This window comes from Lotus japonicus, chromosome 2, assembly GCF_012489685.1.
Source record: "Lotus japonicus ecotype B-129 chromosome 2, LjGifu_v1.2".
In the NCBI taxonomy this organism is placed as follows: domain Eukaryota; kingdom Viridiplantae; phylum Streptophyta; class Magnoliopsida; order Fabales; family Fabaceae; genus Lotus; species Lotus japonicus.
In genome coordinates this window covers 63,602,160-63,624,830 of record NC_080042.1, presented here as the reverse complement: position 1 = coordinate 63,624,830, position 22,671 = coordinate 63,602,160, and the positions used below count along the sequence as shown (strand labels likewise).

General features: G+C 39.8%; 4 protein-coding genes across 4 annotated transcripts; 1 reads left to right on the top strand and 3 right to left on the bottom strand.

The window, feature by feature from the left end:
* The first annotated feature begins 1,122 nt into the window (after positions 1-1,122).
* LOC130738806 (uncharacterized) lies at positions 1,123-2,426 on the top strand. Its single transcript, XM_057590961.1, has one exon. The coding sequence runs from the start codon at positions 1,139-1,141 to the stop codon at positions 1,706-1,708; it is 570 nt and encodes a 189-aa protein (XP_057446944.1). The 5' UTR covers positions 1,123-1,138; the 3' UTR covers positions 1,709-2,426.
* A 6,370-nt stretch (positions 2,427-8,796) lies between these two features.
* Positions 8,797-10,310, bottom strand: LOC130738805 (uncharacterized). Its single transcript, XM_057590960.1, has one exon. The coding sequence runs from the start codon at positions 10,308-10,310 to the stop codon at positions 8,934-8,936; it is 1,377 nt and encodes a 458-aa protein (XP_057446943.1). The 3' UTR covers positions 8,797-8,933.
* Positions 10,311-10,849: 539 nt separating this feature from the next.
* Positions 10,850-12,575, bottom strand: LOC130736824 (glutathione S-transferase T2-like). The gene is made up of 2 exons (XM_057588606.1): positions 12,421-12,575; positions 10,850-12,025 (listed from the first exon to the last, which is right to left on the bottom strand). Exons 1-2 carry the CDS (start codon positions 12,573-12,575, stop codon positions 10,867-10,869), a joined length of 1,314 nt encoding a protein of 437 aa, XP_057444589.1. The 3' UTR covers positions 10,850-10,866.
* A 7,602-nt stretch (positions 12,576-20,177) lies between these two features.
* Positions 20,178-20,819, bottom strand: LOC130736823 (U-box domain-containing protein 40-like). The gene has a single exon (XM_057588605.1). It carries the CDS (start codon positions 20,817-20,819, stop codon positions 20,178-20,180), a length of 642 nt encoding a protein of 213 aa, XP_057444588.1.
* Positions 20,820-22,671: the final 1,852 nt, after the last annotated feature.

The following is a 22,671-nucleotide window of genomic DNA, read 5'->3' as shown; positions in this document are numbered from 1 at the left end:
ATTTTTTTTTGAGAACAAAAGAATTTTATTGATAAGAAAGTAAAGGTTATGAGAACAATCCACTCATGTAGAATGGGAAGAGACAACTGACAGTCTTATCCAGCCCTACACTATTTTGGTGATTTAAACACGGTTCATGAGAGAGCCTAATTAAAACCTCAATAGAAAAAACTCAGTAGGAAAAACCCTAGGAGAGGAAAAAGAGTAAGATTTGCAGTAACTTTCTTGACTTACTCTTGAAGTAAATGAAGCCCTCCTCAAAGATGTTCAACTAATTAACAATTGGAAGAATTTTACATAATCATTTCATTTTTTGGTGAAGACCTTGTATTTGAAGAGATTAAGGCATCCCTTGCAGTTTATAGTTTTAAATGAAGGTTATCAATGTGCATTGAACAAGAATCAGATGCTTTAACTTCAGGTGCCCACTAGGGTGGGCAATTTTAGTTTTTGGTCCACCGGTGGTCCATTATTAATTGCCGTTAGATTTTGGAATCTAAGAATATTCTTTAGATGGATGGATAGGATTGAAAGGATGATAAAATGGTAAAAATGTAATATTCTTTCTTTTACTAATTAAAAAATAAAATAAAATAATAATTTCTAAGACTTACCAAAACAAATAAATTCCCAAGCACCAAAAAAAAAAAACAAATAAATTCCCAGATTGATTTCAAGATCATCAAATCCCAAATTAACTCCCAGATTAACAGGTATCATCAAATCAAATCCCAGATATGTCCATATTCATCAACTTAAACAACTTTTCATACAAATTGGACTTCAATTATACTCCCTCCGTCCCTAATTATAAGCTAACATTGAGACTTTTTTTGTGTCACTAAATATAAGCTAACATTGCAAAAGTTAATATTTCTTTCCATATTCACCCTTGCATTTATTGGTAGTGGAGCACCACCATTAGTAGTACAATGATGAAAAAGTGTTATCATAAATAAGGGTAAACATAGAAAGTTGTACATTTTTTTTGAAAACCAATGCATCAATTAAGGCTTTCTTAATAAGTGTGATTTTTACAACTTTAGCTTATAATTAGGGACGGAGGGAGTACTATTTTTCTCAAAAATATAGCAGAATCAGAAAAATTTGAGAATCTGAGAATCCCTAGCTTAGGTAAATGTGGTACTGCAGAATCCCTAGAGTCATAAACATAATTCGAAGGTGCTGCAAAATTTGGGGTCATGGACTGGGAAGGGTGATGAATCTGAGAGTAAGCAACATATTGTTGTTATTGCTGCTGCTGCTGACTATTAGGAATCTGAAAAAACTGAGGCCTGTCTCGCAGGAACATAATAAACCTGGTATTGTTGATCAACCAGATGGTGATGCCGGGGAGAGAAAGGAGAGCATAGCAGTGAGAGCACCGTCCTCCCCGCCAGACCACCTAGCCCCCACGCGCCTCCATCCCCGTCACCTCCTCTTCTCCCAAATTCTCCTCCTCATCCCAACCCCAAGTTCCAAAACCCATCTCTCTGATTCTCTCCTTCCTGCTCCTCCTCCCTCCACCCGACCCAAAATATCTTCCTCCGGCTTCAGACTCGCCCCCAACACCCTCACCGAGCCAGTTCGGGAGCTCGTCGTGTTCCCCAACCCTTACCGTGAGGATCCCGGTAAGGCTCTTCGCGATTGGGATCTCGGGACAAAAATTTCTAGAGGTTTTGGAGCATGTTCGTCTTCCCCTCGTTAACTCTCAAATCTGAACCCCTCTTCTCTCTTGTTTTGGTTGTAGAAATTAGTAATAAGGAGTAGAGTACTAATGCTGATGATAGATTGATAAGGTTTCCATTTAACAGTGTGAATACAACAGATTAGAAACTGGAGGTGAAGAAGGATCTAGATCTAGATCTAGATCTGTTCTGTCATGGTTTTAGAGTTTAATTTTTTTTGTTGATATTTTTATCTTTTGTAAATTAGTAAAAACACCTTGGTCCATGGGTGGACCAAAAACTAAAGTTGCCCACCCTAGTGGGCACCAGCATAAGGCAGCACAAGGCAACTGCTTTAGAAGCCTAACGAGACTTTCTTGACTAGGACTGTTTTTAGTATGCAAGGAAAAGTGGGAGCACTGTAACCAAGTAAGCAAAATACATCCCCAATGACTTGTAGACAATATGTGTTTAACACTTTAACTTAAAGTCTTAAACTATTTGTTTTGTTTTGTTTTATCCTATGTTTAAGCAAAATGGGCATTGATCCATTAGCAAAAAGATATATACTTTGTATTGTTTTCTAAATTTTCAAGCATACTAATTATATATCTGTGGCACTCCTAAAAGAAGCAGGTATGTTTTGGGTCAATCTATAAGACCCCAAGTAAACTCTGCAGAAGTTTTATTTTGTTACAATATTATAATATATGGCATGTAATAAAGTGGTCCATATGCTATCATGCCTCAATTGAAACATATTTCTTTTCTCTGAAAACTTATTGTGTTACTCTTAGGCTTCTTTTTCTTTTTAGTGTGAAAGGTTGAAAGAACATATAATAGCCAATAGATATCATCTTTCAAAATTCATCTTGCTAAGAAGTCAAGATAAAACCAACGCGAATTAAGTCTAATTGCATCCTGAAGTGGAAAACGTTCAGGCTTAGAAAACATAAAAAATAGCTCAGGTTGAACATTTTTTTTTGCCAACAAAAAGAAAATGTATTCATAAAGCTCAAAAGAGCAAGGATTAAGAGACCAACCACATGAGTTCCAAAAACACCCACCACCCACTCTTTCACAAGCACTTGAGCCTAGAGTATGTGCTTCATTAAAATCTTACTAGGAAAACCCAATGAGAAAAAACCTAGTAAGGAAAAAGAGTACATCATACTCTAGAGAGCTTGTGAAAAATAAAAAAGAGTACCAAACCATTACACCCTCAAATACATGCTAGAACAATACACCCAAAGTCCTAGAGGTTGTCTAACTGCTCAGCTTGAACAATTTAATAAATTGGAACCAAATATATGCAAATAAACAATTTAATAAATTGGAACCAAATATATGCAAATATAGTATGAAGGGAATTAAAAACTTGAACCTCCTAAACGCATTAAGGATAACTACGTAATGCCAAGATAGTTTCTCATATGATAGATTCATGCAAGTAGAGCTATTACTGAGTAAGTAATCAAGACATCCATCATATTAAAAAAAATTAAATAATTTGAATAGTGATTATATATAAAAGGAGGAGGATCAATTTACACTTGTGTAAAACTTTATTAATCGTACACGTTAATAACTTTAAATAGTTGATCAAGACATCCATCATATTAAAAAAATTAAATAATTTGAATAGTGATTATATATAAAAGGAGGAGGATCAATTTACACTTGTGTAAAACTTTATTAATCGTACACGTTAATAACTTTAAATAGTTGTTTTTTGTGAGTCCAACCATGCATTGAATGACAATTATTCATCATCTAATAAAACTGGTTTCAGGAAAGCACAATTGCACACAAATTTAAGAGTAGAAACCCTAGATTCCAGAAACCATGGTAGAATTTGTATTGATGATGAACAAGGAAATTACATAAGAACTGAAACTGTTACAGAGAATAAGAAGAGAAACTTGGTCACCAAGAGACCAATTTGGTTACCTCTAACCATCCAAACCTTTCCCAAAAACTGACTCTAACTGACAACTATTGCGGTTTTATACCCCCAACTAACTAGTAACTAACTCTAACTAACTAATTAACCAAGGTTAGTTGATAGAGTAACACTGACTCTATCCCACAAGCAACCAGGCTAACCTAATTAACATTCCTAACCCTCTTCCTTTCATAAACCTTAGTAATAGGCGATTTATATGAGAGTGGGGACATATCAATATCCCCCCTCCCCTAAAAGATGAACATTGTCCTCAAGGGGAAAACTAGGGAATTTGTCTTGAATCTGGGCTGCCAGCTCCCAAGTGTTATCACAAGAAGGAAGATCGTCCCACTGAACTAAAACCTCCAGATTGCCCTAAGCATCTTAATTATATTGTGTGATACATTTGATAAAAAATTTATGAAACCAAAACAACATCAATGATTTAGTATTCATGCATCACATGGATTTATCACTAGCTATATTAGGAAAAACACCCTAAACACAGCAAAGTTCGCAGGAAATGCCTGTGAAAAAATTGACAAAAAATGTGTAAGTAATTAACATATTTCTAGCAAGGAACACTGATCCACAGTTCAACCCGCCACCAGTAATATCAACCATACTTTGCTGCCTATAAATAGCCAACAACCTACCACCATTCTCGCATCACTTGATTTAATTTGTTCTTTAAAACAACAAGTCAACAACTAACTTTTTTATGTCAATGATGAATCAAGAGGAAACACCAATGATGTTAGAGTACATGCTTCAAATAGCTCGACTTTACGATGAGACATCACATGAATCATCCTAAGACTCATCACATGAAACTGAAGTTGGTCTAAACACCCTTTTTTCTCATTATTGTAAACAAATTCATATGTGAAACTCTCGTTCATGGTAGCAATGCTCACACATAGGTTTCTAATCTGGATGCTCACATATTAATTCTTAACAAGAATTTGTTTACAATAATGAGAAGAAAAAAAAGGTGTTTACCATCTTGACCAACTTCAGTTTCATGTGATTAGTCATGGGATGATCCATGTGACATCTAATCATAAAACTGAGTCATTTGAAGCATGAAGTACTCCAATATCATGAGTGCATCCTCTTGATTCCACCTTGACATGAACAACACGCGACATGAGTGCCTCCTCTTGATTTATCCTTGACATAAACAACACGAGATTTCACAAAAAATGAAGAACAATAAGTAAGAGATGAAAAAAAGAGGCTTTGTTTTGGGCAGGGGTATGAGAATGGTGGTTTGGTGAGTTTATAAGCGGTATTTGGAAGAAAAAATAGGCTGGTTGTTAGTTGACGTGGTGCATGCTCGTTCTCTCAATGTCCTAGATAGGAGGGTGACCGGTTCTATTATTACAAGAACAAATAAAGAGGGAGTGAGGGTTTTTAGTTGTTGTTTTAATAAACAAATCATGTGATGCGAGAATGGTGGTAGGTTGTTGGCTATTTATAGGCAGCAAAGTATGGCAGGTATTACTGGTGGTGCGTTGAACTGTGGATTGGTGTTCCTTGCTAGAAATGTGTTTATTACCTACTCATTTTTTGTCACTTTTTTTCATAGGCATTTCCTACGTACTTTGCTGCGTTTATGGTGTTTTTTTCCTAAATAACTAGTGATAACTAAATCATTTATTTTGCTTTAGTTTCATAAAATAATTGTATCAAATGTATCACACGATATAATTAAGATTATTTATATGGTCAAGATGAGCAGTCAATCAGCTTGACTCTATCATATGTGTGTGTTTGTTATAATAAAATTAAACAATAATTCAAATTTATTTTTTATTAAGATATCTTTTAATATTTGAAAATTTTAAGTGGTATATAATTGATTAATCAAGACCAAATATACCACCACTCGCCTAAATGATTTTTTTGGAACGGAATATGTAGAAAGTTGTTTTCCACGATCCGCGATTAACAACGTTGCTACATATTTTATAAAGGTTCCAACTATAACACATAAAATTAAATGTTGAGTTGTACGCTTTTTCTAGGAGTAAGAAAGATGAGTTGGGAGCGCCACATTCTAGTTGGGAGCGCCACATTCATTTCATCATCATCAAGTAGTTTGAAAAAACAAATATGTTAGAACAACAACACGAATACAGATCAAGAGTAGAGAGAAACACACGAAAGTTTGTTCACGCAGTCCGACCAAATTGCCTACGTCTGCGACTATAGAGCAGCTATAGTTCCGTTTATTGATTCTCTTCTAAATACAATAATAGGGTTTCGGTGTTACAAGCTTATATAAGGATACTAATTATTCAAATTACAATAATACCCCTAAACCGTACCGCGGGGGCAAGCCCTCCTCACCCCCAACCCCTAATCGCCCCCCAACAACAGTTGGTCCATTGCTTTTGAAAGTCTGTTACTGATGTTAGGCTATATAATAACCATTACTTCTCAATAATAGAGCATAGTTTTGTTTTGCTCCAAACCCCTTTCTATACACGTATTTTGTTTCCTGACACAGAGTTCAACTTCGAAATGCAAAAGGTAAGGAATTGAAAAGTTATAATATAAAAGTTTTCCCTTGCAACTTTGAGATGCAGAAACCACCAATTGTTTATCCAAATCACCAAGTTATAATACAAAAATTATCCTTGTTTATACCCAGGATGTTGTTGTTTCTTTGGATAAACAATTGGTGGTTTCTGCATCTCAAAGTTGTAAGGGGAAACTTTTGTATTATAACTTGGTGATATCATTAAGTATAAACAATTGGTGTATCATTAAGTACCTACATCCAAAAGTTATCCAAAGAAACAACAACTTGATATCACCAAGTGGTTTCAACTTCAAACCTCTTTCATAATCCCAAATTACTAAATGATCACCAAGTTGTACAACATCCAAAGAAACCAACAATTGTTTACACTTAATGATATGACCAATCTATAATACAAAAGTTTCCCCTTGCAACTTTGAGATGCAGAAACCACCAATTGTTTATCCAAAGAAACAACAACATCCTCCCTAGGGCCTGAGTGGGAAGGAGCCTTAGCCAAACTCTTCCCTTTCTTGGGTCGCCCACGAGACGAGAAGCCTTCGCTTTGGGACAATGATCTCTAGAGACCTCTTCCCCAGGATCAAAGGCCAAACACGAAACACCACCAAGGATCTTTTTAGGACGACCACGACGCCTAGGAGGACCCGAAGTCCCTTCAGCAGGAACAGCCTGGACAACTACCTCAGCGGGCACAAGGGTGGAGCCCCTTCCACTAGAAACACAGGAAAAGTCAACTGGACAAGCAAAGGAAGCGGAGCAGAAGCGAGTCCCAGCCACCAAAAAATTAGAGTTTTCCTGTACAAAATTCTATAAGGTAGGGATCTTCATTTTCCAAGAGCGATCCGGACCAAAAGAAAGGGTATCGATCCTGAAAAAAAGTCGTTTCTCGAAGCATAACAGAACAGAAACAGGATCCACCTGGGTTAGCCACTGCTTGGCTGACGAAACTACCAAGGTACCCACTGACTCAGGACTATCACGAAGCTCTAGAGGAGACAGAGTACCATGAACTTGAACTTGGCAGCGAGAATAAGCTCCACCACGAAACAAAGCCTCACCATTCTAAGCCACAACTCCTTCCAATCTAGACACCTCAAACCCCCATTCAGGGAATAAGACATTAGTCGAGACCCGATTGATTCCCAACCCAGCACAACTTGCCTCCACAAACCGCCACCCAGAAGCAAGCTCCGGGAAAAGAAAACCCTCTAGTACCTTATCAACCTCCTTGTAACATCTCCAGAAAGCAGGAAACATACAGTCTTCTTCTGGAGACTTCAGACTCTCCACACACCCTCCAAACTTTCCCAACGCTACATCTCACCATGATAAAGAAGAAGAACCTCCCTTAACAACTCTCTTCTGCAAAACAAGTAAACCCCATTTTCTGACTAGAAGCCATGGCAGCCGAGCTTTGGATCTGCGAAGCCACGCCATTCAACAGGGGGAACTTTGCCACCGTCACCGAAAAGTGAGCACCGCCGTCTCTGTGTGAGACCTTGAAAGGAAGTGGACGAACCCAAACCGGAATCTCCTCCCTAACTTGCGATGACGTTGCACGAAGACCTTCCAAATCTGAGCGAAGAGAGCTCTGATTTGGGGATAACCCACAAGTTCTGAAATCCCATCGATAAACAGGGTAGAACACTCCAGAGGATTAGACCCACCCCACCGCGATGCTTCCCTTTTTTTCCCCTATGCTCCATCATCATCATCATCATCATCATCATCATCGTTGACGTCACCTTGCAAAGAACCGTCGCCGCCCCTCGCAACGCCTTCTCTCTCGGATGACGACGCAGAGTGTGCAGTAGCGTAAGGAACCCTAGCAGAGGAGAGGGTCGGGTTTTCTCTCATTTGTAGTTCCCAAAATTTCTTACAATATGTATTACACTTCACCTTATATTATATTTTTTTTAATACATCGAAAAATAAACAACTAAAACACACTACACTACTCTGAGAGCATCCCTTAACAAGATATCCTCCAACTCCGGGGGAGGAGTAGCCACCAAACATGATTATATATTTTTTTAACAGCAAAATGATTTTTTAAAAGGAAATTAAATTTTACTAATATAATATAGAGACTCACTTATAAAAAAAATTATCAATATGTTTATATTTAAAATATATCTATTAAAAAACCCGTTGAAGTATGTATTGTGCTGCGTTTAATTAATATTTAATAAAGATGAAAATTATGCACCGTTTGGAAAAAAAATAAAAAAAATTAACTAGCGTGAAACTTAGACCATCCACAATGGTTAAACAAAAAATGTTTTGTTTAACCCTTTTCTACCCCACTTTTTCTCTTCCCAACACTCCACATCATCTTCTCTCTCCAATTCAACAAACTTTCAACAATTACCCACTCCAATGGTTTTGTTTAACTCTCAACACCCTACCCCACCACTCACCACTCACCCTACCCCACCACTTTTTTATTTCACATTTTTATTTAATTTTATATTTTTGTTTTTATAATTACATAAAATTACAATTATCGATTTAAATTAAATTAAAACAATAAACACTTAACGATTTTATTTTTTTTAAATATAGACTTTTTTTTTAAAATATAGACTATAATTTTTTTTTTCTTAACTTAAAACGCAAGACAACAAACTAAGCATACAAGAATTTATTTTATTTTCTTAAAATAAAATGCAAGACAACAAACTAAGCACACAATATCTTAAAATGCAAGACAAGGAAAAACTAAGCACACAACACACAAATAACGTAAATAGTACGATACAAATCATCTTCAATCCTGAGACATTCCAAACTTTGCCCAGATGTGCTTCACTAGATCTGCTTGCAGTTCATGATGAACATTTGAATCACGCAACTCGGATCTAGCACGCACATGATTTGCAAAAGCGGGTAAAACCTCGGTCGAGTATGGTTGCTGTGTACTAGATCCACCTTCCCCAGATTGCTCAAAATCGGTCCAACGTTGAGCATATGTATCTCGTTCATCCTCGACAATCATATTATGTAATATGATGCATGACCTCATAATGATACTCAAGTCATCTATGTCCCACAAGCGAGCTGGTTCACGGATGATTTTAAAACGAGCTTGAAGAACTCCAAATGCACGTTCGATGTCCTTCCGACATCCCTCCTGAACTTTTGCAAATAACTTATCGGGTTCACTTTGAGGAAGTCTAATCGTTTTGACGAAAGTTGGATAAGAAGGATAGATACCATCGGCTAGATAGTATGCCATATTATAGGGACGTTGATTCACAACGAAATTCACGGCTGGAGTCTTTCCCTGTTCCACGTCATCAAACACTGGTGACCGATCTAGAACGTTTATGTCGTTCAACGTTCCAGGACATCCAAAAAAGGCATGCCAGATCCATAGGTCATAAGTTGCAACTGCTTCAAGAATAACTGTTGTGGTTCCCTTATCCCCTCTAGTAAATTGACCTTCCCATGCTTTAGGACAATTTTTCCACTCCCAGTGCATGCAGTCAATACTCCCGATCATGCCTGGGAACCCCCGCATGTCATTAGCATGTAATATCCTTTGCAGGTCTTCTTGGGTTGGTGCTCTCAGGTACTGTTGCTCATACAATCGTATGATTCCTTTACAGAATCTACGTAAACACTCCAATGCTGTAGTACCTCCAATTTTGATGTACTCATCGACCGCGTCTGCTGCCACACCATATGCTAACATTCGCATTGCTGTGGTACATTTTGCTAAGGGTGATATACCTTGTTTATTGGCTGCATCAACGCGTTGGGTGAAGTAGTTATCACTACTTGAAAGGTCATCAACGATTCGAAGGAAAATATGCTTTTGCATCCGGTACTGACGACGAAACATTGCATCGTCATATGTAGGCTCATTGGCAAAGTAGTCGCCAATTAGCATCTGGTTTGCCGCTGTATGATCTCTACCGAGATATTTTCTACTACGAGGTGCAGCATCTTCTCGAATTTTTCTTCGACGCTCTCTAAATCGGTTGAGTACATAAGCTTCTTCAATTTGACTATTTTGAATGTATGCTGCAAGATCAAAAGGACACTCAGATGGATCCATTTTTTGTGAAATTTGAAGTAGATTGGAAGAGATTTGGGATATTGGTACATCAATGGAGCTATGAGTCCATATAAGTAGGTACATTGAATGGTGGTTGAGTGCCGGATTTGAAATAAGTTATCAACCAGAGTTAATTATCGGAAAAGGACAAGATTCGAATTGAGTGGCACATATTCAAACACAGTTACCCGAGAATCATAAAAGGCAAACACTACTGACCTAACACCACGGGCAAATTATTAAAGCAAACACTACAGACTTGACACCACTGGTGGATTTGAAATAAGTTATCAACCAGAGTTAATTATCGGAAAAGGACAAGATTCGAATTGAGTGGCACATATTCAAACACAGTTACCCGAGAATCATAAAAGCCAAACACTACTGACCTAACACCACGGGCAAATTATTAAAGCAGACACTACAGACTTGACACCACTGGTGGATTTGAAATAAGTTATCGGAAAAGGACAAGATTCGAATTGAATGGTACATATTCAAACACAGTTACCCATACATTAAAGCAAACATTACATAGCTGTCACCACTTGAAAATTATTAAAGCAAACATTAAAGCAAACACTACAGACTTCACACCACTGACAAGTTTGACCGATTACAGACAAAGACTCGCTTGAAATTAATTTCCAAATAGCTCTTTGGACAACTGCTCTAACAACTCTTTCTTACGGTCACTGAGATGCTCTTCCGAAGTTAGCTTTAGATACATACTAACTTTCTTAGCATTAGTCTTCTCTTTCATCGCATTAGTCTTCTCTTTCATCAATTCGTTAGTCTCTGCTTGCACCGATGCTATCTTTTCCAATTTTTCAAGCTCTTTCTCCTTGAAATGGATATAAGAATCCCACTCTTTGTCCACCACCTCGTCAGCATCTTCTCTAATTTTCTTTTTACTCTTTTTTTTAGCTGCCTCCCTACCCATTGGACGAGGAATTGATCCTATAGAGTTTGAGCCACTTGCATCACTGTCGTGTGATCTCTTAGATCCACTACTTCTCGAGCCACTATTTCCTCCTACCTGACTACAAAAACGTGGTTGATCACGGAGAGCGCGCCATTCTTCCATGAAAGTAAATTGATCAATCTTCCCACTTGCGAATAATTCCTGCGCTTTTGCGATAACATCATCCTCCGACCAACCGCTTCGTTGCTCACGCTTAGCGCTATCATAAGCGCCAATCCATTTACCCAGTCTTGCGTTCATATAATTCCAACGGTTTCGGCAGGCAACCCAATCGCGCGGAGGATCGAATGAGCAATGCTCATTACAATACTCAGCAATATCTCTCCAAAATGTTTCTCCTTTCTGGTTTCTTCCGACAACACTGCTTGTTCCACAATTAATCCACCCACTAATTAGCACTAGATTTTGTGCAGTGTTCCATGCGGGTGAAACGGTTTTTTTGCTCTTAGGAGTGACTTCATTGACTTCATTATCAGCTGACCCGCCACCAAGATTGACTTGTGTTGAAAATTCCGGAAATTCCGACACATCAACACTCGGAAAATTTTCAGGAACCACTGGCATATAACCACTAGACTGGGGTGTTTGAGATGAATATCTCACAGATCCATAAGATGGATGAGAGTTTGGAGCAATTGATGACTGGTTAAAATTTTGTATGTTTTGAGGAGGTTGGTACGAATATTGATTTGGATCTGGATAATAGTTTGGATTTCGAGGACGTTGGTTGGAGATTTGATGTGGGACTTGATAATAGTTTGGATTTTGAGGACGTTGGTTGGAGATTTGATGTGGGACTTGATAATAGTTTGGATTTTGAGGACATTGGTAAGAAATTTGATTTGGATCTTTATAGTTGTTGGGATTTTGGTTGTAAAATGGGTTGTTTGAAGAATTCTGGGTGTTGAAATGGGGATTGTTGGGATCCATTTCAAAACAAATGCTAATTGATAGATAAATAAGATGGTGAGAGAGATAATAAGATGGTGAAAACTTGATTTTTTTTCTGTGTCCAAATCAAACAAACCAAGTCTCTATTTATAGAGAAAAAAATATCACGAATTTTGGTATAATTTTTTTTTTCCAGATTATTTCTTTTTATCAGATAATTGAGCTCAAAAGATAAGGGTAAAAGAAAATCCGGGGAACCAATCAGAGAATGACACGTGTCAGGACCATCATCCACCATCACGTTTTCTCTCTCCGGACCTGCCACTCACGCGCCCTGTCGGCGCGTGTATTACACGCGCCTGACCGAGCCATTCAGAGGGCGCCACGTGGCGTCCCTCTCTCCTCTCAACATTGTTGAATTTCTTCAACAATTCAGCCGGTTCTCTCTCCTCTAAACACTCCTCAACAACCATTGCATCACTTCAACAATGTTCAACACTCTTCAACATCAAAATTAAACAACCATTGTATATGGTCTTAGTATAATCCTTCAAAAAAGATTAGTAATGATCACATGCGGGACCCACAATGCCAAGGTGTGTTGGGTTTATTGAAACCTTTCCCAGATATAGTTTTTGGACAACAACAAAGTCTACATGATGAAGTTGATGATTATCTCAAATGTATTGGTGCCAATGCCCAAAGGAGTACCTCCGTGGACAAGGATTCCAATGCTCAGAAAGCCCAGCGTTGACCCTTTGGGGTCGTTGGGGTTTTACCCCTTTCTCAAAGAAATCGTTTTAATGATTGGTTTTGAGGATTTAATGATACTTTCTTGGAATATTAAAGGTGCTCTATATGAGAATGGACAACTTTTTGTCAAGGACTTGATCCGGGCTAAGAAACCTGATATGGTTTTCCTTCTTGAAACCCGGTGTCAATTTAGCCGTGCTACTCAGTTTTGGAACTCAATGGGATTCTCTCCCTCATTTATTTCCAAAGCTCATGGCTTTAGCGGTGGTATTTGGGTGCTCCTGAATAATGCAGCCAATCTATCTTGTAGATTGATCCATTCACATCCTCAAGCGGTGACCTTCGAAGTCTGGAAGGAGAACCTATCATGGATGTGCAGTGCCATATATGCTTCTCCTATTCCGGTTCGGCGGGAAGAGTTGTGGTCACACCTAATCCAGCTTCGTAGTGATATTGTTCTCCCTTGGCTCATTGTCGGGGACATGAATGAGATTCTTCATCCTGGAGAGGTTCGTGGAGGTGACTTCTTGGCGACCCAGGCTAGCAGGTTCGCATCTGTTCTGGAAAATTGTGGGATGGTGGACCTGGGAATGATAGGGGGTAAATACACTTGGTTCAAGAGAAATAATAACCGATTGGTTTTGTCAAAGAGGTTGGACCGTGCTTTGGGGGATGCGGCGTGGCGTATTGCTTTTCCAGAGGCCTATGTCGAAGCCCTTCATCGCATTCATTCATATCATTGCCCTCTTCTTATCCATTGTAGTGCTAATGTGATTGTGAATACTGATCGACCCTTCCGTTTTTTAGCTGCTTGGGTAGACCATCCTCAGTACAAGGGGGTGGTGGAATCGACTTGGAACGCAAGGGAGGAAAATATTGCTGGGAAACTTAACGAGGTTCGAATTCTCTCTTGCACTTTTAATAAGGAAGTGTTTGGCAACATTCTTAAGCGCAAGCAGTGGGTGGAAGGTCGTTTGAGGGGGGTTTACCGGGTGACGTCTGACATGACCCGTTTTGAAGCTGAATTGCAAGCTGAATATAGATCTCTTCTTAAGCAAGAGGAGCTTCTCTGGTACCAAAAGGCCAGAGAAAATAGAGTCAGATTTGGGGATAAGAACACATCATACTTTCATGCCCATACTGTTATTAGAAGAAATAGAAACAAAATTCTTCGGCTTAAACTTGGCGATTGATCTTGGTGTGATGATCGTGAAACCTTAAAGGCTGAAATTCAAAATTATTTTCAAGGTCTTTTTGCGGCGGATACTAGCCTTCCTAGCACTCCTCCCCAACCCGATTTGATCCTTATGTTATCAGCAGCAGAGAATCTTGTCCTCGACTCCCCGGTGCTCAAAGAGGAAGTGCGACATGCTCTAATGATGATGAGATCCTTGGCAGCGCCAGGACCCGATGGCTTTCATCCCTTCTTCTTCAAGAAAAATTGGGATTTGGTTGGTGATGATCTATGGAGAGTGGTTCGGGATGCTTTCGAGTTTGGTAGAATTGATGATAAGCTTTTGGAAACTTTGATCGTTCTCATTCTAAAAGTGGACAGCTCGTCGACGGTGAAAGAATTTCGGCCGATAAGTCTCTGTAATGTGGCTTATAAATTGATAACCTAGGTAGTGGTCAATGGAGTTCGACCTTTCTTGAACCGGCTGATTGGTTCTATGCAAAACAGCTTCTTTCCGGGTAGAGGTACAATGGATAATGCTTTCTTAGCTCAGGAGATCATCCATTATATGGGTTCTTCTTCAGCTAGGAAGGGAACTTTGGCTTTCAAGATCGACTTGGAGAAAGCATATGATAGTGTTTCCTGAGCCTACTTGAAGGATACCTTGGAACATTTTGGTTTCTCAGATAGATTGGTTCAGCTTATCATGAGGTGTGTGAGTGGCTCTACTCTTTCGATTCTGTGGAATGGGTCTCGCCTTCCCTCTTTTAAACCCGGGCGTGGCCTAAGGCAAGGGGATCCTCTCTCCCCGTATCTGTTCATCTTATGCATGGAGCGGTTATCAGTTAATATTCATAGGCTTGTGGATTCGGGTTTGTGGAAACCAATCAGAAATGCTCCGGGTGGCCCCCTAATATCTCATCTCTTTTTCGCTGACGATGTGCTCTTGTTTTGTCAAGCAACAACCGTTCAGGTTCAATTGGTGGCGGAGACTCTTAGGAATTTTTGTCAACATTCTGGTTTGAAGATCAACATGTCTAAGTCCAAAGCTATTTCTTCCAAGGGGGTTAATCATATTGTGAGAGAGGAGATCCGCAGCATAGCCCCGATTCCCTATGTTCGTGACCTGGGTAAATATCTTGGATTTCCTTTGGCGAGAGGAAGGATCTCAAGGGGAAGGTTTAACTATTTGCTTGAGAACATTCAGCGGAAATTGGCATCTTGGAAGACAAATTTACTTAACATGGCAGGGCGTGTGTGTTTGGCTAAGTCGGTGATAGCCGCTATTCCAACTTACACCATGCAAGTTTTCGGGCTTCCTAGGAGCATCACTGACAAAATTAATCAGATGATGAGGGGATTTGTGTGGGCTAAGAGGAATGGCCAACGAGGTTGGCATCGGGTCAATTGGAATACTATAACTAGGGACAAAGAGCATGGTGGTTTGGCCATAAAGGACATGGATGATTTTAATACCTCTTTGTTGGGTAAAGCAGTATGGCTTTTAGCTAACAATTCTTCAAAGTTGTGGGTGCAGGTCTTGTCTCATAAATACCTCAGGGGAGAGTCCATCTTCAACGCTGGGCACCGTTCGAATTCCTCGCCAATTTGGTAGGGAATCTTGAAGGCCCGGGACCGTCTTCGTGATGGTTTTCAGTTCAGATTGGGTGAGGGCTCCTCTTTAGTGTGGTACCATAACTGGACGGGGAATGGAAAACTGGCAGAGAAGGTGTTTTTCGTGAACATATTAGACACATCTATGTGTCTTCGTGATTTGGTGGTGGGAAATCAGTGGAATCTTGATCGAATGGCTACCATGCTTCCTCAAGATATCAGCGACTTCTTCACTCAAGTAGAGCCTCGGATTGTGGCCAATATGGACAGGATTGGGAGATGGTATATACTCTGTGCGTGATGGTTATCACTGGTTGAGGGACCGAGATGAGGTTGATGTTGGCCATTGTTGGTCAATCTGCAAGTGTACAGAATCTACCCGGTTTTAATTTATCGAACCACAGGGAATTGGAATGTGAATTCAGTTTAAGCCTCGAGTTCACGATAAGAAAGCGAGTAAAATTTAGTTTTAAGGTTGATTGTTTAGGTGACTAATTAACAAGCAATTGAAATATAAGTGTGTGAGAACAATGGTGAGCATGCCTTAGGTTCTTGCTTGACTAATTCAGTTCTAATCAACCTATTCTATCCACAAAACTCTGAGTCTCTCCTTGATGTTCTAGCCTAATCAATCATCTATCGATGCCTCGCATAGACAATCCTCTCAAGCCAAAAGATAGGCACAATTCCTTGATAACCTAAACATTTGCTAAAGGCATTAAGCATGCAATTCAGGCCAACAAACCCCAACCCTTCCTCTATTCCTAGTAGCAAGTATAGAAGAGGTAATCCCACAACAAGTCCCTAATCTATAACAAACTTCTGTTCTATTATAGAAAAGCATAAAGCTAGCACATGTTCTAACTTGAAACATAAAGCATGGATATGAGATTCAAGGGTTTACTCAGAGGAATCATGAATAGAAATAGGAATTAAGATTAAAACATCGTAAGTCTTACAAAGAACCCAAAGCAAAAGGGGTTTTAGCCAAACATGGCTATGAAATCCATACAAGAAAAGAAAGATGAAACCTGAAACATAGGGCTTAGAGAAAGCTCCTGAAGCTCCAGAACTCAAACCCTCTCTTCTAACTTATGAAAATATGATAAAATGACAAAAGGTTCCAAGAGAAATGTCTAAAAACCAATTTATAGCCAAAACAGTCGAGTCTGGGCGCTCAGGCGCCAATTCAGAGCGCCTGAGCGCCAATTCCAGCCCAGAAACATGCTCTCTGGAGGTGTCTGGCGCCTAGGCGCCAATTCCCAGCGCCTAGGCGCCAATTCCAAAAGCTTCAGGAAATTGCACTAGCGCCTAGGCGCCAATTCCCAGCGCCTAGGCGCTCAAGCTTCGCTGGAACAGACTTTTCAGCTCCTTGTAACTCCTCTTCAAGCCTCTTTAAGCCCTCCTTCAATTCCAAGCTTCTTGCCCTTCCTCATCCATCAGTTTCAGACATGGTAACTTAGGCACAAAGTAAAAGAGATATCTAGAAGCTTCAAAGAGTTAATTAGCAAGGAGAACCTTCAATTAAAATAGAAAAGATATGCAAGTCCTCTAGCTAATCAAAATGCATGAAAGGTCCTTATAAAACTACAAAAATACAAAAACAAAATAAAAACACAAAGAAAGACAAAAATGCATGACAATGCATGAAACACTACATGAGACTCAACAAAAAGACTCAAAACTAACTAAGAAATGACCCTGAAAACACTACTAAACTAGGGTCATCAGCCATGGTGAGTCGTGGCTTTGGTTTGGAAGCTGGCAGTCCCTGAAAAGCTTCGATTTTTTATTTGGATGGTGCTCCAGGATGCTTTACCAACAAACGCGAAAAGGTTCCATAGTCAGTTAGCTTCCTCGCTAGATTGTGCTCGCTGCTCGAAAGGCCCTGAAGATGCTACTCATTGTCTGCGAGATTGTCCCCATTCCAGAGAGCTTTGGGGGAGATTGGGGGCGCTGCATTGGCAGAATTTTTGGCTGGTTGATTGCAAGACCTGGGTCCGTACTCAGCTCTAGAGTAACAACTTTCTCCGCTTCCTTGCTGGCCTTTGGGGCGTGTGGAAATGGCGCAATAATATGTTGTTAGATCCCCTTCCTTGGACGCTCGAAGTAGCGTGGCAGAAACTTCGTCATGACGAGGTCATTCAGTTTGCAGGTGATAATGCAGTGGATGAGAGCACATTTTTAATTTATCGTTGGCAGCCTCCGTCGCCGGGGTTTGTGAAATTGAACACTGACGGCAGCTACCATGATGTGGATCATCGTATGGGCGGAGGCGGGCTTCTGCGTGACTGCCATGGTTATTGGATTCTAGGCTTTGCGAGCCATGGCAGCAATGGCAATCCTTTCCTCGTTGAGGCATTACCACTTCGGAATGGGTTGATTATGACGTGGAACCATGGTCACCGGCGGGTTTTGTGTGAAGTGGATTGTGCGGGTCTGATTGCGGTGTTGAGAGGTGGTGATCGTTGGCGGATGCATGACCATGCTGATGTTTTGGGAGGGATCTGCGAGCTTCTTAACAGAAATTGACAGTGTACGCTGAATTGGATTAATAGGGAGGGTAATGGTCCAGCTGATTGGCTTGCTCGTCATGGTGCTTTCTCTCAAGTCGCGGGTGTCAAGGACTTTGCTGCTGCTCCTCCGGAGTTGGAGTATTTCCTGTTGAAGGATAGACTAGTCATGCGCTAGTCCCCCTGCTTTCTTTCTTTTGTTGTTTCGCTTTTGTTAATTTTCCGATGTACAAAAAAAAAGTATAGTTAGTATTTTTTTATGCATAACGACAAAGAGGATAAGGAAAAACAAAAAAAAAAACAAGGAACCCAAATTAGCTTAAGGTCCCTTTAAAAAATTAGCTTAAGATTAATTTATATTTGGAAAATTTTAATTATTTAATGATAGAAAAATAATAAAGTAGTGAAATGTAATTATCTCAATATTAAATTATTGGCAAAGGCTACGGTGCACAACCGATCAAATGGTGTACACATACACGAGCGAAAATAACTGTTGGATATAATAATTAAATAAATGAACGGCTGTGATGCATTACCGGGTACTAGCCATGTATGTTTCACTTTTAATTGTTGTTTCCTCCTTCGGAATTAAATAAATTGCAAAAGAAGGCTCCTACATAATTGCTATAGTAGGCTCATGTGAAATTGCAAATTTACCCTGTATTGTAACGGAACGGCCCCATCAAACAACCACCATTCTTTCCCTTCTTCATTATTTGTTATCCCACCTGCAACTTAAGTTGGGGGAGGTCGACATCAACCAATTTTGTGCCAGATATTAAAATCAATCAACCCAGATCATGATGCACGCTTGAACTCATGATGCATGAAGGAACCCAGATCACCATTTGTGAACCAGCCCGGAATCAAAGACCCCGAGCTTGTTTCCTCTGGTTGGACCTCTCTGAAATGGGGTGAGGGTGAGGGTGAGGGTGAGCTCGAAATCAACCCAGATGGTTTTCCAGACATTCGTTTGAAGTGACGACACCCGATGCATGAATCAATTTCGTTGGCTAGATCCTCTGGCTGGACCTCGATGAAAATTCGTGAAAAAGGATGCAAGACGTGGAAAGAGATGTTTGAAAACTTGACAAGAAGTTCGTATCCCATCTATTGTTGAAAACATTGCAATTTATGGTTTTTTGTCCTTGCCTAAATTTTCCCTTAACTAAATTTATTTTCCCTTAATTTGTGCATGATGAATGCAATGGAATGTGCCTAAATTTTGCCTTGGTTTGAGCATGATGAATGTAATTGAATGACTAATTGGTAGTATGAATCGCAAGATAAAGTCTTGTATGGGTTGTATGGGGTTGGTGATGCAAGATAAATTTTCCATTGTTTTCAATGCCTTTTATTGCAGTGTAGTTAAGTCATTTTGTGAGAATCATGTGGTGCTTGATAGTGCTTGATGTAATGGTAAATTTTGATCCATAAATCAGTTTTCTCGACCAAATCTGGTATTGAATTGATAATGTTTAGTTCTGATGGTCATATGTTGATGTTGTTGTCCAAATGTGAGAATTCATGAGCTTAAATGTGAGAGATTGGCTTGCCAAAATTAGACTTCCTACTAATTCAATATTTTGAAGTGATAGGAGCATGTTATTTGAAAGGCTTAATTCCATTTTGGGCCCCTGATGTTTCAAAAATGAGCGATCGGGGCCCCCCGTGTTTAAACGTAGCGGTCAGGCACCCCAACGTTTCAAAAACGTGCGTTCCAGGCCCTTCTGTTAAGTACCGTTAGTTTGACCAAACGGAACCCCTTTCATTAATTGACGTGGAATTTCTTTTTCATTTTAACATTATATTTTTTACCCAAACTCATTCCCCAAATCAGAAACACGATTCCCCTCCCCCAATTTTAACCTAATTGAAGAAAGGAAGATGAAGAAGAAGAGAAGGGGAGAAGAAGAAGCTCGAAGAGAAGGAGAAAGGAAGAAGCTCAAAGAGAAGGGGGGAAGAAGCGCGGAGAGTAAGAACCGAGGAAGAAGCTCGTTCGATTCAAATACGATTTCTTATTCTTCTGGGGTTGTTGCTGGTTCGAGTTCAGAGGAGGAAGGGGAAGAGTAGCAGCAACTGGGTTGCGTTGAGAATTGCAGTGGCGGGGTTGATGATGAAGTTGCGGTGGCTATGGATTCCTCGGAGCTCGTGTAGAGGTGGGTTGGTCGCAGAGGGACTTGAGTTTCTGCGCGGGTGAAGAGATTCACAGGTGGGTCTTTTGGTGGTGGCGGCTTGGAAGCCATTAGTGTGCGAACGAGGTTCTCTGTGGTGGCGGTGTTGGGTGCGGTGGTGGTTTGGGTTTGGCACCATTTGAGAATGGAGGATTTGAGGGCAAGGTTGGGAATGACGACGGAGAAATCAGGGGTGTTACCATCAGGAAGTTGAGGGGTGAAGTTGAGATCCTTGCAGGCTTGGACGGAGGCACGGTCGAAGGAGTGGCCGGAGGAGACGATGACAGGGTCTGCCATGATGGAACCTGAAATGGGGCAGAGGAACTCTTCTGGAGGGTTCTGGGTTTTGTTGTTGCTGTTGGGTTTTGAAGGGTTGATGCTGTGGAAGAAGAGCTTCTTCCACTTCAGCCTTGGGGTAGTGATTGGTTCTGGGAATTTTTCAGACTCTTTTGCTGCTTTTGGTGAACCCCATTTCTTGTGGACCATCCGCTTCACACTTTGCTAAATCTCCATGAAATGATTCAACTCAGTTAAATCTTGTTGGTTTTGCTGAAGAAGTTGTTCAGAGAGTTGAGGGTGAGGGGTGAAGATTCCATGGTTTGCTAAATTAGGATGAAATTAGGGTTAAAATTGGGGGGAATCGGGTTGGTGAATTGGGGGGGAATTTTTTGGTAAAAAATATAATGTTAAAATGAAAAAGAAATTCCACGTCACTGGCTCCGTTTGGTCAAACTAACGGTACTTAACAGAAGGGCCTGAAACGCACGTTTTTGAAACGTTGGGGTGCCTGACCGCTATGTTTAAACACGGGGGGCCCCAATCGCTCATTTTTAAAACATCAGGGGCCCAAAATGGAATTAAGCCTATTTGAAACAAGAACCTCCTTTAATTAAAAGCATTGCAATAGCTAAGTACAGCCCCAGTACAACAGCAAAAAGACTCTTTCCTACAAAATAAATGCCCAGATTACATGGATCCAAAAGACTGGGCATTATCTAATCTCATAAGCTCTTAATTGGACTAAATAAGAAAAGGGCCAAGAACACATTGGGCCACTTAGGACATAAAAGAAAACACAAAGGCCAAGTACACATTGGGCCAACTAAATAAAAGACATAGACATAAACAAAACATAGGACCAACTACATAAAAGACAATCACTTTTTTGTGTTGCAATAGGATTCAGCCTTCATATGCAATTCTGCTCTGCACTGGTTGTGTAATCCTTGCAACAAGCCAATGAAAATCTTCATGCGAACTGAATCTTCATCAATCTACATCACATAGGCAAAACCAAATATAGTATAGTTTAGGGCAGGGCCATAGTTTAGTGACTATGGAGTATTTATGAATAGATATTTTGGACTTAGAGAAGAAAGTTTTAATTACCTCTCCACATATGTGTGGATTGAAAAAATCTTCCATATCCATCCAATGAAGGACCCAAACTGCCGAGTTATAACTACAATGTAATTAAAATGGTCCTGTTAATTCCCTCATGAAGAAAACTAATTGCAGGAAGGAAATATTGAAAGTGATATTTACTATCTTCCAGGTCCAGTATTGTTGATCCCATCAACAACTGAAATCTCCCATCCTTCCACTCCAAGAAGTTGAGTTAGGCTGTTTGATGTCATGTATTGAGTGAAAACAATCTGAGATATTGCTCCACACTAGGAAAACCAACAAAAATGTGGTTATGAACATGTAGTGTAAAGTGAAGTTAGATATACTCTAGTAGGGCCAACTTGAATAAAGCTTCTTACCAATCCCCTGATAGTATTTTTTCTTGTCAAATCATTTATACTCATACAACCTGATTCCAAGAAGTAAACCATTTGGTCTGTGACAGAAATTACTGCCATGTACCAAAGACCACAACAATCCTCAATGGGAATGTAAACCTAATCACATTTATCATGGTTAGTGTTCCCATGTGTAATAAATTTTTGATTATGCAAAAAAGTACTTTGATTGAGTGACATACATAGTGTAGATTATCAAATGCTGGCATCCAGTCTTTGAGGTATTTCTCAGTGAGTGTGATATGGCTTGTCCCTTTCATAACATCCACCTGGAAGATTACAAAGAAAAAAGGAATATTTAGGCTACTAATGAGTCTTTGAGGTATTTCTCAGTGAGTGTGCTAGGGTTTGCCCCTTTCAATGTTGTTACATTACTTACCACAAATGAGGGTGGAAAAGCCCACACTGTTGGTGTAGGTGTCAAGCTTTGGATCCAATTGATTTTCAAGGCCATGAACAGCACAATCTAAAAAACAATAGTGTTAGGCATCTAGCTCATGCATGCCATTATCTATTTAAGATTTATTCAATAT